Source organism: Schistocerca cancellata, chromosome 6 (assembly GCF_023864275.1).
Source record: "Schistocerca cancellata isolate TAMUIC-IGC-003103 chromosome 6, iqSchCanc2.1, whole genome shotgun sequence".
NCBI classification, from domain to species: Eukaryota; Metazoa; Arthropoda; class Insecta; order Orthoptera; family Acrididae; genus Schistocerca; species Schistocerca cancellata.
The window spans coordinates 283,376,908-283,396,200 of NC_064631.1; the positions used below are offsets into that span (position 1 = coordinate 283,376,908).

At 45.0% G+C, this 19,293-nt stretch overlaps 1 protein-coding gene across 1 annotated transcript in view; it reads left to right on the top strand.

Annotated features, from left to right (window-relative positions):
• LOC126190842 (scm-like with four MBT domains protein 1) overlaps positions 1-19,293 on the top strand; it is a 179,104-nt gene that overhangs the window by 6,879 nt on the left and 152,932 nt on the right. The window contains exon 2 of the mRNA XM_049931422.1: positions 12,279-12,352. Within this exon, the coding sequence (XP_049787379.1) occupies positions 12,279-12,352 (74 nt within the window). The remainder of the gene's footprint in view (positions 1-12,278; positions 12,353-19,293) is intronic.

A 19,293-nucleotide genomic window follows, 5' to 3' on the forward strand; every position in this document is an offset into this window, starting at 1 on the left:
TGTATGATGCCTATAGGCAAGAAAATCCGTATGGCAGATCTTGAACACACACACACACAGTAAAGATCCTTGGAGGACACAAACTGCAACACAGCCACAGACACTGATGTAGCTGCAGACACACAAAATGACAACAGAAACAACAACAACAACAACATTAGACACAGACTCATAACATATAGGAGTATGACACCTGAAAAGATAAATTAAGTTAGTTATAAGAAAAGCAATCGTAGCATGTGATTGGTTCATGTACCTAAACTGCACTTTTAATGTGATGACTAAATAATGTAAAGGAAAATTACTAATATAAGAAACGAGATAATCATTATATATGAGGATATGCCATATCGGTAAGCAAGGCTCAAAGTTTAAGTTCAGAGGCTTCCCTCTTGCATATGGCACTGGTCAAGTGAAACAGCATCACTCACAGAAACATACAACATAACAGCACACATAAAACATATAGAATTACGTCTAGATATAGTAACACTAATAGTGCAGTGGGTATGTCCTGCAGAAGCACGTAAAAGGTGTAATAAGTAGTACAGTTCTTGGACAGTAGAAACAAATACACACAGAGTCACTCGTGATGTATTTTATTTAGTAATGCAAGAAGACATAATTTTGTATGCTACTTCACGTGGGACAGGCACTATGTTTTTGCCGAGGCCCTCCCACCTGGAATAGCAACAACATGAGGTTATAGTTATATAACTTATATGTTACATATTTTTTTTAACAGTTAAAGAAAATTTGTAGATCATCCCTTTTTTATCTTTCTATTATTTTATTCTAAATTACTAATGTTTATTACTTTAACTCCTACAACTAAGCTAATTTTATCTGTAATTGATTGTTGTTACCCTTGTATTATTGCTCAAAACAAATTCTGCTAGTAGTGTGGAACAATGTACTATTACATGTAAAATTGTATACCGTATGAATAGTTTTTTAAAATCTCAGACAGCAGGTCTTAAATAAATACAATGAAATGCCAGTACTACTACCTGCTTTTGTTAACCCACATGTAAAGCTGTATTTAAAAGCCCATAACACAACCTACCCCAACACCCTCCCTCCCTCTTCCCCCTTTTGAGCTCACTTCCCTGGTGGAAATACAGGGTGAAAGTGCAACTCCCCTGATAAATGACTCCCATACCACAGTGGAACTTGAATGGATTCAGTACTCGTGGAGGAAATGAAACTCCTAGCCCAGGCACACCGTGTAGGTGCCTGTTCACTAGAAACACATTTTGAAGCCCTGATTCCCCTGTGCTAAGCAGCTCCACCCTCCACCAGAAGGATGACCTGACTGTTGAAAGAGCCAAGGGAGATGTCGCTGCTTTTGTTACTGCCATGCACCACTCCTCTGCTCATGCCTTGGTTACTGATCTACAAGCAGTAGCCATTGAAGTTCATGTGGATCAGAAGATCACTGTCTGCCCACTGTATTTACTTCCACAGGGTGTGATGGACTCTTGAGACTGTCTCAGGTCTTGTAGAACAATTCCACCACCCATTTCTCCTACCAGGTGACTTCAGTGCCAATAATGTATTACGGAACTCGAACTATATTTAGTTTGGAGAGCCTCGTAATGTCCCAGGGTCCCCCCAGGGGGTCCACAACTCTTTTGTGGATACGTGCGTAGCGAGCACGGGACCCCGAGCTAATGTGGCCTTCCTTCCTTTCCGGGCTGCATACCTTCCCTTTCCGCATCCTTCCCCATCCCTATCTTCGCCCCTCCTCCCCTCACCTCTGGCTCTTTCCTTCCCTTTCTCCCCATCTGGGAGTATGGTTTGTGCCTACGTCCGGAGACGGACGCTCGTAAATGTACTGCATTCTTCGCCTTCCTTGCTTTTGTCTTCTTCCTTCCTTTGTCCTTCTCTTTTCCTTACCTCTTCTGTTTCCCTTTTCTCCGCTGCGGCGTTTGAGACCTCTCTTCCTTCCTTTCCCTTTCTCTTTCTTCCTCCCTGTGTGTGTCTGAAGGCCGACCCACGCCCTTCGTGCGTAGCCGGTGACGGGGTAACGCGTAATTCCCCACCCCGGGTAGACAGGTAGGACACGTACGTACCCCCTGGTAACGGCCAGGCCCAGGGAGGGGTGATTACCCGAGCTGATACCTTCCGAAAATGCCGATTGGTCCCTCCGTCCGTTTGTCGGGAGGTGTGACCTGAGGTGTGAACCTAAGGCGGGAGTGCCCTCAGAGAGGGCCCCCACAAGGGAGGAGCGCGCCATCGGAGACGCCGGTAATCATGGGGGATTCTTCCGCAATGGTTTCCTCACCTTCCACTAAGTCTGCTCACAAACGTAAGTATACTGAGTCTCAGCCACAGACGATTCTTCCATCGTTGCCACAGTTCCTTGTTGTTTCTCGGTCTGATGAAGGTCACGACTTCTCCACGGTCAACCCTTTCATTATTCAGAAAGGTGTCGACGCAATAGCAGGTCCTGTAAAGTCTTGTTCCAGATTACGGAATGGCACCCTGTTGTTAGAAACACACAGTGCCCTCCAGGCACAAAAATTGCTGCGTACTTCTCTGCTCCACACCTTCCCTGTCCGGGTGGAACCGCACCGTACCTTAAATTCCTCGCGTGGAGTCGTTTATACACGCTCCCTCGATGGATTGTCTGACGAAGAAATTCAGCACTATCTGTCTGACCAGGGCGTAACGGCAGTTCATAGAGTAATGAAACGGGTTGACACGAACATCATTCCAACCCGCACTGTCTTCTTGACATTTGACACAGTTCAACTCCCATCGCAAATCAAAGCAGGCTATGAGATAATTTCCGTTCGCCCTTACGTCCCAAACCCTACGCGTTGCTATCGATGTCAGCGGTTCAATCACACCAGCCAGTCCTGTTCCAATCCAGCCAAATGTGTTACGTGTGGCAAGGATGCCCATGAGGGTGCTTGTCCACCTCCATCCCCTCGCTGCATCAACTGTATGGGTGACCACGCTGCTTCCTCTCGAGATTGCCCCGTTTTTAAGGACGAGAAGCTCATCCAGGAAATAAGGGTGAAGGAAAAGGTGTCGACCTTTGCTGCTCGAAAATTATTCGCCAGTCGCAAGTCCACCGTGCCTCAGACAGGAAAATACAGCACTGTCCTTGCTTCTCCTCGGCCAACAAAGGAGGCGGCCACGCAGACTTGCGACCTCACCTTTAGTACCACGGTCGTCAGATCGGCCAGCGCAAAGATCGCTCGTTCAACCTCACCACTTTCGCCTGCCCACTCTGTGGCTCACCCTTCGTCGAGTTCTGCTACATCTCGAGCCCAAAAGTCGGACGCCAAGTCTTCGAAAAAAGAGCATACTCGTGAAGAGTTTTTACGTACCGCAACTTCACAACCATCGGTTCCTTCTTCATCTAAACCACATTCTTCCAAGAAGGCTACAAAGAAACCCAGTTCCTCTCCTTCTCCGCCAAGGCGTGCCCCCTCTACAGCACCACCTGGCGGAAATCGCCCTTGGCCATCTTCTGTGTCGCCGAGGCGCACTGCTGGTGGCCGGTCAACCGGCCGATCGCTGGTGGCAGGGACTGCTCCTGACCAACCTATGGATCAGGATCTTCTGCCTTCGGCTGAATGCCATTCCATGCTGTCGGTTGCTAGCTCCGAGCAGTCTCTGAGTTGACAGCAACTTTGGTCACATTCCTCCATTTTCCTTTCACCCCATGTCCATTATCCACTGGAATATCCGCGGCATTCGAGCCAATCGGGATGAATTGTCGGTCCTCTTACGCTCCTACTCGCCGGTCATCTTCTGTCTTCAGGAAACAAAGCTGCGTCCCCATGACCGCTTTGTTCTCCCTCACTTTCAGTCCGTCCGATATGACCTCCCCTCTGTTGAAGGCACTCCAGCCCATGGAGGACTCATGATTCTTCTCCATGATACTCTCCATTATCACCCAATCCCCTTAAACAGTTCCTTCCAAGCTGTCGCCGTCCGTCTTTCCCTTTCTGGATACACGTTCTCTCTTTGTACTGTATACATTCCATCATCCACACCAATGGCACGAGCTGATCTCCTTCATCTTCTTGGTCAGCTTCCACCCCCCTATTTGCTGGTTGGGGACTTCAATGCCCACCACCCGCTTTGGGGATCTCCTCATCCTTGTCCACGTGGCTCCATATTGCTAGACGTCTTCCACCAAGCGGATCTAGTTTGCCTCAACACTGGGGTCCCCACATTTTTGTCTGCCTCCACGACAACCTTATCTCATTTGGACCTTGCGGTCGGTACTGTTCCGCTAGCTCGGCGCTTCGAATGGTTCGCCCTTGATGATACACACTCGAGTGACCACTTTCCATGTGTCCTCAGACTGCAGCCTCAACTGCCATATATGCGCCCGCGACGCTGGAAGTTTGCCCAAGCCGATTGGACACTTTTTTCGTCTCTCGCGACATTCGCTGACCGTTGCTTTCCCAGCGTCGACGATGAGGTCACACATATTACCGACGTTATCCTTACAGCTGCGGAACGTTCAATACCACGCACCTCCGAATTGCCCCGGCGCCCCCCAGTTCCTTGGTGGAACGAGGCATGCCGTGATGCAATACGTGAGCGGCGACGTGCTCTTCGCATTTTCCGTCACCATCCTACTTTGGCCAACTGTATCCGCTATAAGCAGCTCCGTGCGCGATGCCGTTGCGTCATCTGCGATAGCAAGAAGGCAAGCTGGAAATTCTTTATTAGCTCCTTTAACACCTTCACTCCCTCCTCGGAAGTTTGGAGTCGGCTTCGACGGTTCTCAGGCGCGCCTAGTTTCTCCCCGGTCTCTGGGCTCACTGTCGCGCATGATACCTTAGTGGACCCCGTCGCAATTTCTAACTCGTTGGGTCAGCACTTTGCTGAGATTTCGAGCTCTTCAAATTACCCGCCAGCGTTTCTCCCGAAGAAACGTGCAGCGGAAGTGCGACCTCTTGCTTTATCCTCTCAAAATCACGAAAGCTACAATACTGTTTTCTCCATGCGGGAACTCCAACATGCCCTCTCATCTTCTCGCTCCTCCGCCCCGGGACCGGATGGTATCCATGTCCAAATGTTGCTGCATTTATCAACCCCTAGTCTGCGTTACCTCCTTCGCCTTTATAATCGAATTTGGACCGACAGTACCTTTCCCAAACGGTGGCGGGAAGCTATTGTCGTTCCCGTTCCGAAACCTGGAAAGGACAAACATCTCCCCTCTAGCTATCGCCCCATTTCTCTCACGAGTAGTGTCTGTAAGGTTTTGGAGCGTACGGTGAATTACCGTTTAGCTTGGTGGCTAGAATCCCGCAGTCTTTTAACACCAGCCCAATGCGGATTTCGGAAGCATCGTTCTGCCGTTGACCATCTTGTTGCTCTCTCCACTTATATCATGAACAATTTTCTCCGGAAACGCCAAACGGTAGCAATATTTTTTGATCTGGAGAGAGCATACGATACCTGTTGGAGGACAGGCATCCTCCGCACACTGTTCTCTTGGGGCTTTCGAGGCCGGCTGCCCCTTTTTCTTCGCGAATTTATGGCAGAGCGCACTTTTAAGGTGCGGGTGAACACTACTCTCTCCCGTACTTTCTCCCAAGAAAACGGGGTACCCCAGGGATCTGTGCTGAGTGTTGTACTATTTGCCATCGCCATAAATCCAATTATGGATTGTCTCCCTCCTGATGTCTCGGGCTCCCTCTTTGTGGACGATTTTGCGATCTACTACAGCGCTCAACGGACCAGCCTTCTTGAACGACGTCTTCAAGGATGTCTCGATCGCCTCCACTCGTGGAGCATCGAAACTGGCTTCCGTTTCTCACCCAGTAAGACCGTTTGTGTCAATTTTTGGCGACGTAAGGAGTTTCTTCCGCCCTCCTTACATCTAGGTCCTGTCAACCTTCCGTTTTCAGACGTCGCTAAATTCTTGGGTCTTATGTTTGACAGAAAACTAAGCTGGTCCTCCCACGTTTCCTATCTTTCGGCTCGCTGTCTGCGATCGCTTAACACCCTCCGTGTCCTGAATGGTACCTCCTGGGGAGCGGACCGAGTGGTCCTTCTCCGCCTGTATCGCGCCTTAGTGCGCTCGAAATTGGATTATGGAAGCATAGTCTACTCCTCTGCTCGGCCGTCTATTCTTCGGCGTCTCGACTCTATCCACCACCGTGGATTACGTTTAGTGTCTGGAGCTTTTTACACTAGCCCTGTGGAAAGCCTTTATGCTGAGACTGCTGAACCTCCGCTGTCCAATCGGCGGGCAGTACTCCTGAGTCGTTATGCTAGCCATCTGTCTTCCATGCCTACTAATCCAGCCCATGACCTTTTTTTCGACGCCTCCTTTGATGTAGGGTATGTAGGCCGCTCCTCTTCCCTACTACCCCCGGGAGTCCGCTTCCGTCAACTGCTCCATTCTCTTTCCTTCCGCTTTCCTAAAACCTTCTGGACAACTTGGGGTACAGCACCGCCTTGGCTCCGTCCCCGGATCTGCCTGCTCCGTGACCTTTGTCAATTTCCCAAGGATGGTACCCCTACACTTGTTTATCATCGGGCATTTGCTGCTCTATGTGCAGCAATGACGGAGGCCACATTTATTTACACCGACGGCTCGAAAACATCGTTAGGTGTAGGGAGTGCTTATATTGTTGGCGACACCCCAAATCAATTTCGGCTTCCCGACCAGTGTTCGGTTTATACTGCGGAGCTTTACGCTGTTCTCCAGGCTGTCCACTACATCCGCCGCCATCAGCGGATACAGTACGTAATCTGCTCAGATTCTCTCAGCTCTCTCCTCAGTCTCCAAGCTCTTTACCCTGTGCACCCTCTGGTCCACCGGATTCAGGACTGTCTGCGCTTGCTCCACCTGGGGGGCGTCTCGGTGGCGTTCCTCTGGCTCCCGGGACTCGTTGGTATCTGCGGAAATGAGGCGGCCGATATTGCAGCCAAGGCTGCAGTCTCTCTTCTTCGGCCAGCTTTTCCATCGATTCCCGTCGCCGATCTACTGAGCGTTTTATGTCGTCGTGTTGTTCATTTATGGCACGCGCATTGGTCGACACTTCCCCAAAGTAAATTGCGGGACGTGAAAACTCTTCCTTGTGCTTGGACCTCTTCCTCCCGAACGCGTCGTCGGGAGGAGGTAATTTTAACTCAACTCCGGATAGGGCACTGTCTTTTTAGCCATCGACATCTTTTAAGCGGCGATCCTCCCCCACTCTGTCCCCACTGCTCTCAGCTGTGGACGGTAAGACACCTTTTAATTGAGTGCCCCTGTTTTCATATGTTACGCGCCCGTCTACAGCTGTCGCCTGATATATCGTCAATTTTAGCAGATGACACTCGATCGGCCGATCGCGTTCTAGAGTTCATTCGTGCCAGTGAAATGACGTCAGTCATTTGAAGTTTTTTTTGGGACAACCAACCCCCTTCTGTAGTGGTTTTTTAAGCCTTCCTTCTGGTTTTAGTTTCTCCAATTTTATGACTTTCGTTCCCATTGCTGCTGGTTTCCATTTTTGGTGTTTTACTGCTTCCTAAGTCACAGACCGGGCGCTAATGACCATAGCAGTTTTGCGCCCTAAAAAAAAAAAAAAAAAAAAAAAAACGAGTCTGATTCAGGCGAGGGGTTTGGGATTTTGGGCAGTTAGAAATGATTCCTCTATATGGCCCTCCAGCACCTTTCTGATTTTGCACTAGAACTGCACCCTATCTCATAACAGCTAGTGTCTGTGTGAAGTTCCGTCTCAGCATTCTTATCATACAATGCTAGGAATGGAGAAGATGTTGGTACATCCTTAAGGACAAGTAAATACCTTTCTTGTACCTCATTCCAGGAAAATTTTGTGTGTCCCTGCAGTAGTTCTTGCAAGGTACAGAAAGCCTTTATGAATCGCCTGCAGTAAAAGCTCATTTTCACATAGCAGGTGTGGTGAAGAATCAAAAAATCTGTGATTGCTTGTATTTTCTCTGGATCGGGACAGACACCATCGCCATTCACTAGATGCTCCAAGATATTTATTTCTTTGGTGGCGAAGAGGCACTTTATCTGATTCAGGGGGGATTCTGCAGTCCCAACAGCCTGCAGCACAGTTGCGAATTAGATGATCAAATGTGTTTGTGAAAACAACAGTGTCATCCAGATAGCAAAGTTGCATCATCTATTTAAGGCATCAAAGCAGGTTGTCCATCATATATTTGAAGGTGGCTGGAGCATTACACAGTCCAGCACAACTTTAAACTCATAGAGACTATGACAAGATAGGAAGGAGTCCTTTCTCGGTCTCAGTATTGCCAATCTCAGTTTGCTAGCAGACTGTTTGTATGTCCTTGGTTGAAAAAAGCTTTCCTGCTTTCAAGCAGCCTCTGGTGCCATTAATGGGTGGCAGTGGATACATATCTTTCTTCATAATTTTTTTCAGTTATCAGTACTTCAGGTAGAAATGCCATGTGCTGTCCTCCTTCACAAGAACTACACGGACACCAAGGACTATCTGAAGGTTCAATGATATTATTTTGCATCATCTTCTCCACTTCCTCCTGGACTATCCATCATTCAACCAGCATCACATAAATGAGTGGCTAATTGGTGGATGGTCCCCAGTGTTGTTACAGTGTTTTGCCTTGGACTGCTTGGTCTGTCTTTTCTCGACTTGAGATCCGAAGCTTTAAAAAATCACCGACGTTGTTCCTTGTTTGGACCAGATCCTATTGTCAGTTCAACAGTAGCTTCCTCTTTTGTGTTGTCTGTAGTGGCAGCAGCGAGGAAGCAGCTGCCTTTCCTGGACTGGTTCCACTATCCCAACCACATACCTTTTTGTTCTGAGATGTGGCTGCTTGTGACAATTTGTGATTCAAAATTCTCCTTCCTACCTACAATGGTTATGGCTGCTGCAGGCATGTAGGTTTCTTCTGTAGCTTTGAGTTGCTTTTTGCGGTTGTGTAATTAAGCATCTCTGTTGACAATGGAACTCACCTTGTTGGTGACTGGATAACAAAGTCTTCAATGGCAAACTACTGCCCAGAGTGATCTACACTATTTGTGCTGATTGATAGCTTTGTCAGCCTGCAGTTCTAATCTTTCATAATGTATGACTGCTTGTAATGCCTACAAGTAGTCCCATCCAAGAATAACATTATGACTACCTTCTGTTAAAATTACATATTCGAAGAGCTACATTCTGTCATTCTTGTAATACATCTCCCTGTCACCTGGATGTATTTCCCATTTGTGACCTTCAGCACAATCAGCACAACATGGTCTTCTTTAACTGGTGGTGATAAGCATTTGGCATTACAGAAAAAGAAGTCCCTGAGTCAGCTAGCACCCAGGCAGGTTGGCTGTAATGATGACATCAATGAGATTTCCTATCTTCTCGGTAACTGTCATCATTACCGAATTATCATCCATGGCAACTTCATCTCCATAGCTGGTCGCCTAACTTACTTTTCCCAAATTCGGTGGCTCGGCAAGCAGTTGGTTTCTCTGTAAGGTGATGGGGAATGGCATGTTAGGGAGTGACTCCATCCAGGATACAGAAGTGACTTTGTCCCACAAGTTTGACCATTGACATCTGCCGTTAACTGGCGGGAATAAGACTGTTGTGATGATTGATGTCTTGCGGGATAGTAGTCATAAATTTCTCATGTTATTTTTGTGCAGTAGTGTACAATGTGTCCAAGTCATTCACAGTGAAAGCAGACTGGCATGCTGCCCCCCATTTTGCAAATGTCTGTTCTTCTGTGGGTTGCTGTGCTTGGCGGAAGAGTTGTGTGTACCTATGTTTGTCAAATGGCAGAGTCCATTCTTTATGATGCACTGACTGGTGGTGGAGGTTGGTGCCAAGGGACGACATACATCTTCTTTAACATTCTCTGTTACCACGTGATGTATAGAGTCAACATTCAAAGTCACTATTTTTTGTGTTCTAGATCCAACTGGCTGTGGTAAGGAAAGGGTATGTCAGTCTTCCACAACTGTCGTAGGGACCACGGTCAGGAGTCGATCATACCTATTGTGTCGGACTGCTTTCTGTTGCATTTCCTCGATGCATTGACACCACTTGATGAATTTTTCAGTTGTTGTGACATTCTTTACCAGAAGAGCTTGTCCGTGTCTTCTGCGACTGCTTTCATCAATTGTGCAATTTTGTCAGCTTCCCTCATATTCGTTCTCAAAGCTGCAAAAGTACAAAACATTCTGTATGTGGAACTGTATCATTTCTTCATGACATTGAGCCCTTTTCTTCAATTGTTCCCGTGCTAAGCCAAGCTAACTTCTAACTTGCTGCTGGTTGTCACCAAATTGTTTAGTTCAGCCTGGAATATGTCCCAGCTATTAAGCTTCCCTTCATTGTTCTCGAACCATAGCTGGGATGTGCTGAGTGCTGTCTGAGACAAAGTATACATTTGCAAACCACATCATGTTGCCATATGATTCAGTCAAATCCTGTCACCCACTTCATTGGGTCCTGACCAGAGTCCCTGCTAAACACTGATAGGTACCTTATGTGCAGCTGATTTACTGCAGGCTTGGAATCTGCTGGTTTCGTGAGTATAAGTACTGGACATCTCCACCACACAGTATTGCATTGTTACCAGAATGAAGTCCAAATCTGAAAGCAGGGTCATCATTGAATTACAATGCTTATCACTGAAAACATGTTTATTTCAAACACCAGCATGCAGCCAGAACAGAACTGGCATTGTGGATGGAGAGTGCAGTTGTTCATGCAGACTTCAGAAATTCGAGAATGTTGGTATTGATTCATTCACTGGATATTCCTAAAAATGCACACATTACAAACATAAATGATATTTCAGTAACCTTCCATTAACTACAAGTACTAAATAACAAATAATTGCTGGTGGTCAGGTTTGAACTGGTGCCTCACAGCACTCCAGCCAGTGACACTTACCATTACATCACATTGCCTGCACCCTAGATTGTGCCAATATTTACGTGATTACAGTTTTATTTTTCAAAATATATAATGCAACTTTGTAACTAACACTTCTATTTGCCATGTAGCTACCAGAAAGTTTTGAATCCCTGAATTTAAATATTCAGGTAATGTGTAATGTGGTTAATGAGTTATGTTTTAATTTTCTTTTGAACTGGTAGGATCCCAGCTAGATGAGAGCTTGTTGCAACTCTGGATCCTGGACAAGAAGGCAAAATTTACGTGTCAGTTGTTTGTCTTGTATTGTGACTGTGTATATTTCAGTTCAGTGAAAGTGATTTTTATTTCAAGAAACATAAACTATTAAGGAGTAAATGTATTGGGAAGTGAGTGTAAGAATTCCATAAAAAGTTTTCCTCAAGATGTACGATTACCTGAAAATTTGTTGCTCATGTTTCCTGATGCCACCATTAGAATAATTTGTTAATGTTAATGTTCTTAAGTGTATAATAATTCCTAGTGTACATGATAACTTCTGGTTTCTCCATGTCTGCTCTACAGAAGTACAATGCTAATTTAAACTGTGTAACGATAACATCCATACCAGTGGTTATATGAGATTCATATACCAGTGGTTACATGACATTCAGAGAGGCAGATTATGTTAACTGAGTTTTATTTTTACTCTTTCGGAATTATAATTTGTGTATTGCTGAAAATTCTCTACTAACAGCTTTCACATGAATACAGTATGGTAAACTTATTCTGTTTAGTTACGTTCTCAAAATGAGTATTTGTTTCAGTTCTGATCTCCCCTAGAATTTGGTTTTTTTCTGTCCTCCCTACACTCAAAAAGGTGCTATTTAAGACCTATGTCCTACTGTATTTTACTACCTGCTTAAGGTTTTGTTGTTAACCCAGTCAGACTCCCTTATCTATCCTGTTGAGGTGAAGGACGTGTCCAAAGTAATTCTACCTGCTGGTGGAATCAACATAAACCATAACAATTTGTGACACTGCACTCACTGAAGGCAGCCATTCCAACTAGTAATTAACGTTCCTGGCAGGAGGATGTAAATGAGATTGGTAATGTCAGCCAATTTCATATACAGACTCAACTGGCATGATATGATGCTGATGCTATCTCTACAAGGTCACACACTCTAGAATACTTGGATGTCTGTCAGTACTATTGCCTGTTTCACCCACTGTAACCACTATGCTCTCTTTTGTAAAATACTTACATTGTGACCATATGCCCTCTATCATCAGCACTCGGTTTTAAAAGAAACTAGTGGTCGTGCAATAAAATATGTATTTCATTTATGACTTAGTACATTTAATGTATGCACTAATATATTGGTTTGTATATTTAACAACATTTTTTTCTGTATATTTATTGTTTCACCTTTACAGATGACAGTTTCATTTGGCAAGATTACCTGGAAGCAACAGGCACCAAGGCAGTTCCCCATGCTCTCTTTACACATGTGAGTGTGCAAAGTATTGAAATTTATACCTATCAGTATGTATTGTAAGTTGTTTCTTTGTTGATTTTGGTTTGTTTTATTCAATTAAACATAGAACACATTTATGTGTACCTCTACTCACTGCAGGTCTTAGGGCACAGAAATTACTAGGGCATGGTACAGTGCTATTACGTGCTCAAAGAAAGTTAATATGTCAGTTGAATTAATTAGTTGCAATACACACTGGTGATAGGGTATGAGCTTTTTTTTAAAAAAAATGAATAAATAAGTAATCATTCCACTTGCTAATTGGCACCATTCAGACAGGTATTGGAGGTATTCTTAAATCATGGGCGTTTACTTGGCAGAAAATTGAGTCCAGTACCTTTGCCATGATTTATCTCTGGCAACACCAGAACTTAGTATCTGATCTGTGCACAGGGCTGTATCAAGGGCGTGGTGAGATATGTTCCTGCCAAGGACACATACACAGAGATGGTGCAAAACTGACTTGAATGAAAACAGCCAAGAAAAATCTAGTTTAAGAATTACCCCTAGAGAGATATCTGAGTTCTCCTACCCCCTATGTCCTACCTTCTGCCTACGAGAAGAAGCCTTACCCACAGACCACAACAGTAGATGCGCGCTGTTGTTGCAGTGTCATTTCTACAGCGTCTATTTGTCAGAGTAGTATTGTGAAGAAATGACTACTATGGAGCAGATGTCTGTTCCCACACCAGCCACCCACACAGCTCTCTCATATTCAACAGTGGAGTTCTTGCTGCTTCTTTGCTGTGGTATTTCAATGGTCTGCAGGCAGGTGCCGAAGCAAATACACTATTTGAATGAAGGATTCCGATTTTTCTCAGTTTCTGCCGACAGTTGACCGGAGTGAGACACAGTAGTGGGGGAAGAAAACAGGGTATAAGTAGTGTACTAGATACTCCATCCAGTACTTTTCCTCTGAAACTTGACCTTCTCTTGACATGTTGAATGTTCACAAGAACGCGGCCATATAACATCATTGACAACTGTCGATATTTTGACTGGTGAGCACACCGTCATTTTTCAAGGTACAAGTGAAATGAGAGATAGTGCATGCAACTAATACCACTAATACTTTTCCACAAACCTGTATTTTTACTAAACCTGTTTACAAAATAAAATTTGCTAAAGCCATACAAATTACTGGAAGGTAGTTTTGTGAGGGAGAAGGGGAAGGAAGGGCACAGCTTTGGCACTTCTGTGAGGGATACAGGACCATCAAGGCATGGCTCTACCTGTGCATCTGTTTGTTCCCTGTACAGCTCATCTGGAGTTAATCAGCATTGCATATTAACTATAAAATTTATAGGTGCTCCCTCATAGCATCCTACATCATCTTTCTAGCTGGCCCTACTAAATGGATGAGATTTAGCTAACCCACTCCATTCCACATCTTTCCCCAAAACATTTTTGGTGTTAGATGAAGCTTGTCCCCACTGTTTCCCCCTTCTTCCAGAGAACTACAAAGAAAATGTGTTTGAACCGTTCTCATCTACAGTGATGACACCAGCAACAGTGTACAGTGCTGCTGTCAGTGCCAGTCTTCTCATTCACTTTGAACCAATGACTGCTAAATAACACGCAGTAGTGCTTCAGATCCTGTGACATCAGCATTAGGTATAATGACACTTGCAGTATCTGAAGCATAAATTTGTGCATTGGTCTCAGTTTACTTTTACACTATGTGGTCAAAAGTATCCTGACACCTGGCTGAAAATGACTTAAAAGTTCATGGTGCCCTCCATTGGTAATGCTGGGATTCAATACGGTGTTGGCTCATCCTTAGCCTTGATGACAGCTTCCACCCTCTCAGGCATACGTTAAATCAGGTGCTGGAAGCTTTCTCGGGGAATGGCAGCCCATTCTTCATGGAGTTCTGCACTTTGAAGAGATATCGATGTCGGTCGGTGAGGCTTGACACGAAGTTATTGTGCCAAAATGTTCCAAAGGCGTTCTATAGGATTCAGGTCAGGACTCTGTGCAGCCCAGTCCAATACAGGGATGCTATTGTCTTGTAACCACCCCGCCACTGGCCATGCATTAGAAACAGGTGCTTGATCATGTTGAAAGGTGCAGTCGCCACCCCGGAACTGCTCTTCAACAGTGGGAAGCAAGAAGGTGCTTAAAACATCAATGTAGGCCTTTGTCGTGATAGTGCCATGCAAAACAGCAAGGAGTGCAAGTCCCCTCCACGAAAAACACGACCACACCATAACACCACCGCTTCCGAATTTTACTGTTGGCACTACACACACTGGCAGATGACGTTCACGGGTATTCGCCATACCCACACCCTGCCACCGGATCGCCACATTATGTACTGTAATTTGTCACTCCACACAATGTTTTTTCACTGTTCAATCGTCCAATGTTCACGCTCCTTACACCAAGTGAGGCACCGTTTGGCATTTACCGGCATGATGTGTGGTTTATGAGTAGCCACAGGACCATGAAATCCAAGTTTTTTCACCTCCTGCCTAACTGTCATAGTACTTGCAGTGGATCCTGATACAGTTTAGAATTCCTGATGCAGTTTGGAATTCCTGTGTGATTGTCTGGATAGAGGTCTGCCTATTACACATTACGACCCTCTTCAACTGTCGGTGGTCTCTGTCAGTCAACAGATGAGGTAGGACAGTACGCTTTTATGCTGTATGTGTCCTTTCATGTTTCCACTTCATTATTGCGTTGGAAACAGTGGACATCCCTAGGTTTCTCTTCGGTGGCCTCACCTCCAAGGAAGGTCGCACCCTGTAGTTTTCCAGGTTTTGGCGGTAGGTGATCGGAACAGCAATGGAGATCTTGATCGGTGTCTTGGGGAGCATCCTATCCTTGTGGTGATAGTGACCTATGTTGTCCTGCACCCACATCTTCTTGTTTGTCTTTATCGTTCCGGAGTTGACGTCGGCTAAGATTGGTCTGCTGTCTTCTGGCATGAGCATCATCAAATATCTGCCACCTTTCTCGACAATAGTGCACCACATGCCCTGGTCGTCTGCAGTGGAAACATACTGGTTGGTTATCCATGGTCCTCCAGACATCAGTCTTTCTTGGTGCCCAAACAGGTTACTCATGCGGCATTGTATGAACGTAACTCCGCCTGGGTCTCGACTTTTTCACTTTTGTAAAGAGAAATGATGGACTAGAGATTGGATTCAATGTCTGTTCCATTTCCTCCCTTATGACCTCTTGAAGTGTCTCGGTTTTTTATTTGCCATGAAATCCAAGTGCCTTCTGAAAATCTCGCATACAGACGTATGACTCAAGTGTCACCCAATCACCTGACCACGTTTGAAGTCCATGAGTTCCGCAGAGCGCCCCATTCGACTCTCTCACAGTGTCTAATGACTACTGAAGTCGCTGATATGGAGTACCTGGCAGCAGGTGGCAGCAAAATGCACCTAATATGTAAAATGTATGTTTTTGGAGGTGTCCGGACACTTTTGATCACATAGTGTATGTAAGCACAGCCTAGTCTTGAATTTAAACTATGTACTTCTCTCTGCCTTTGAAAGAGCTAAATTCACTTATAGATATTTCTTGTTGTGAGGTCAAAATGAAAGTCAATTGCCCTGCACAGACAGCTAGAAGCTGTTTTGGCAACTGTGAGCTGGCTGGTGAAATAGCAAGACAGTCATTATTGTGAAGGCACCACAGTGATTGCCCAACTATTCTTGTTGCCAGTGTAGTCCACAGAGACCACTTGTTTGGCACCAACTGGTCACCCAATGGCATCTGTTGGGCCACATCAACATCTGGAGATGTTTCCCAAGGAAGGTTGTATATTGCTAATTGCTTCTAATGAATAGACAGAGCCAGTAGGTCTTGCTTCTCCTGTTCTTGCAATAGTCTCTTTTCTGTTGGAGTGTTGTTACCCATAATGGGTAGAGTAGGGTCTGGAAGTTGTGGACAGTTCCAGTGCTAGGCAGATGTTCCGTCAGAGAAATGACGTCACATGAGGAAAACAAACAAAATGTCTGTTTGGAGTGTATCCCTGGAGAAATTGTGTGCCACGTAGAAGAGACCACTTGGGGAGCAATTGGAATCACAGATTGCCGTCAGTTGCAGATTGTCACTCATGTTGGTGCTAGTAATATCTGTCACCTGGGTTATGAGACTACTCTTACTGATTTTCAGAGGCTAGTGGATCTGGTGATGATGCGTAATGTCTTTTGTGTGCTCTCTGCATAGTTGTTGATTTCCTCATTGTATCAGGGACTGATTGAGACCCTTCAGTTTGGATCCAAGTGGAGGGTCTAAACCAGAAACTTATTTGGGTTTATGATGACTGCAGCTGTAGATTCCTTGAACTTCACTGCACGTTCAAGACTTTTTAAGTTGCCCAGGGTAGGCAAGGAGTGCACTATACACTACAAATGGTTGCTTGGATGGAAGAGTATATGTGGAATGCACATGGTGGTATTTTTTTAGACTATATTAAATTCCGAGACCTCTCACAAAAAAAAAAATTACCAGCATATAAATGAGTTTTTAAAACACACTCAGTAGCAAATGGTGGGAGTGAGGACCTTAAGGTATTAATACTTAATTGCTGGAGTATTCACAGCAAAGTTCCAAAGCTGATCTCTTTCCTATAAAGCAGCTCCCACATCATAACTAGCAGTTGAGAGTTGATTGAAATCAAAAGCTTTGGATTTGGAATTTTTTTACAACACATATAACATGTATTGGAAAAATAGAGTAAACTGTCAAGGAGGAAGAGTGTTTACACTGGTATGAAGAAGAGTTAGGTCTGGTGATGTCCAAAATGAATCCAACTGCAAACAGATGTGGACAAGAGTGACCCTGGCTGGTGAACTTACATTTATAATCGGATGTTTCTATGTACCCCCAGACTCAGACAGATTGGTCATTAGAAGGGAAAAAATAAAACTGACGTTTCCTGTGAACAACGATCCTTTAACCCATGAACAAAAGAAATATTGTTGCAGAAGAAGCTGAGTTGCACTGTGGTGTATTTGATATGATACTAAACTGTTGCATGGAGGGTCGCGAGTTCAAAACTCACCTGGACTGTACAATTTTAATTTCTATATTCGTTTCACGTACATTCTACAATTATCCACAAATGTCAAGAATGATTGTACTGGAATGTTCTGTATCTGTATATATACTGTATGTGTTCTAGCCGGAGGCAGTTCGCTCCGCGCTGTTGTATGTGCAAGTACTGCATAAACCTTCGTTAAGTGAAGTTAGTGTTCGTCATTCATCCAATTACACCTTCTTCCATGTGACATTATTCTGGTGGCGGCGCCGGGTATTGGAACTTGTGCTAGCGCACATTATCGACGACACAGTGGCTCCCATTAGGCCACGACAAAGCCGCCGTTTCCATGGCAAGAAACCCAAGTTCAAGCCATATTCAACAGATCGCAATCTATAAGAGACAAGAAGAAGAGGATGTTACGATGACAGCAACTGTGTGCCACCACATGAGACATCCTTCCAGGTTCCAAAATTTAACAAATGGGATGACACCGTGTGTTTGGCTAACGTATTTTTCTCCTTGGAGGGCACTGCCAAGCAATGGTATGAGAACAATGAGGAGTTCACAAGCTCGGAAGTATTCCAGGCAGAACTGAGCAAGTATTTTGGTGACACACGACGACAGAAGTGCAAGGCTGAAGATAAATTAAAGTGCAGGGCACAGCGTCTAGGAGAAACTACAGCATCCTACATTCAAGACGTCTTGGAGCTGTATAAAATAGTGGATCCTAGAATGAAGGAGGAAGATAAGGTTGCACATCTCATGAAGGGTGTTGCTGAGGACATGTATCAAGCCCTACTCCTGAAGGAGGTTTTGACAGCATACAACTTCATAAAATGGTGCCAGTATATTGAGACAATGCATTAAAAAGAATTACTCGCAAGAAGTTTGAACGGCTTCCAAACGTCATATTGATGTCTGTGATGGAGGAAGCAACTGATTTCACAAGTTTTCTTCATCAGATAGTGAGGGAGGAAGTTCAGAAGGCACTTCGAGTGCATGGCAAACAAAAAACTGAGATGCTTCAAGAGGTCATAAGGGAGGAAGTGGAACAGACATTGAACCCAATCTCCAGTCCTTCATTTCTCTTTACAAAGGTGAAAAAGTCGAGACCCAGGCGGAGTTACATTCATACAATGCCGCATGAGTAACCTGTTTGGGCACCAAGAAAGACTGATGTCTGGAGGACCCTGGATAACCAACCAGTATGTTTCCACTGCAGACAACCGGGGCATGTAGTGCACTATTGTCGAGAAAGACAGCGGATATTTGATGATGCTCACGCCAGAAGACAGCAGACCGATCTTAGCCGACGTCATCTCCGGAACGATAAAGACGAACAAGAAGATGTGGGTGCAGGACGACATAGGTCACTATCACCACAAGGATAGGATGCTCCCCAAGACACCGATCAAGGTCTCCATTGCCATTCCGATCACCTACCGCCACAACCTGCAAAACTAAAGGGTGCGACCATCCTTGGAGGTGAGGCCACCGAAGAGAAAAATCCTCCACTGTCGATCACTTCAAAAATGATAGGAAACTACGTCGATATCTTCATGGATGGCCAACCAGCCCAAGCTCTTGTGGACTCTGGAGCATCATATTCAGTTACTCAGTCATTTCGGAGCAGTACCGTTGCCAGTTGCAGAAAACCATATTCGTCGAGAGCAAAACATCTCTGCTGAAAGAGGCTAATGGCAAATATGTAGAACCTACAGGAAGATGTACCATTCGTGTGGGTACAAGTGGTCATACACAGCCCTTAGAATTCGTCGTCTTACAAGAGTGTAGTCATGACGTCATTTTCGGATGGGACTTTTTGAAAGCTTCTCAGGCAATTATAGATTGTGGTCACTCGAAGATTATGCTAGACGAAATGAGATACTGTGAACAGGCAGATGCACAT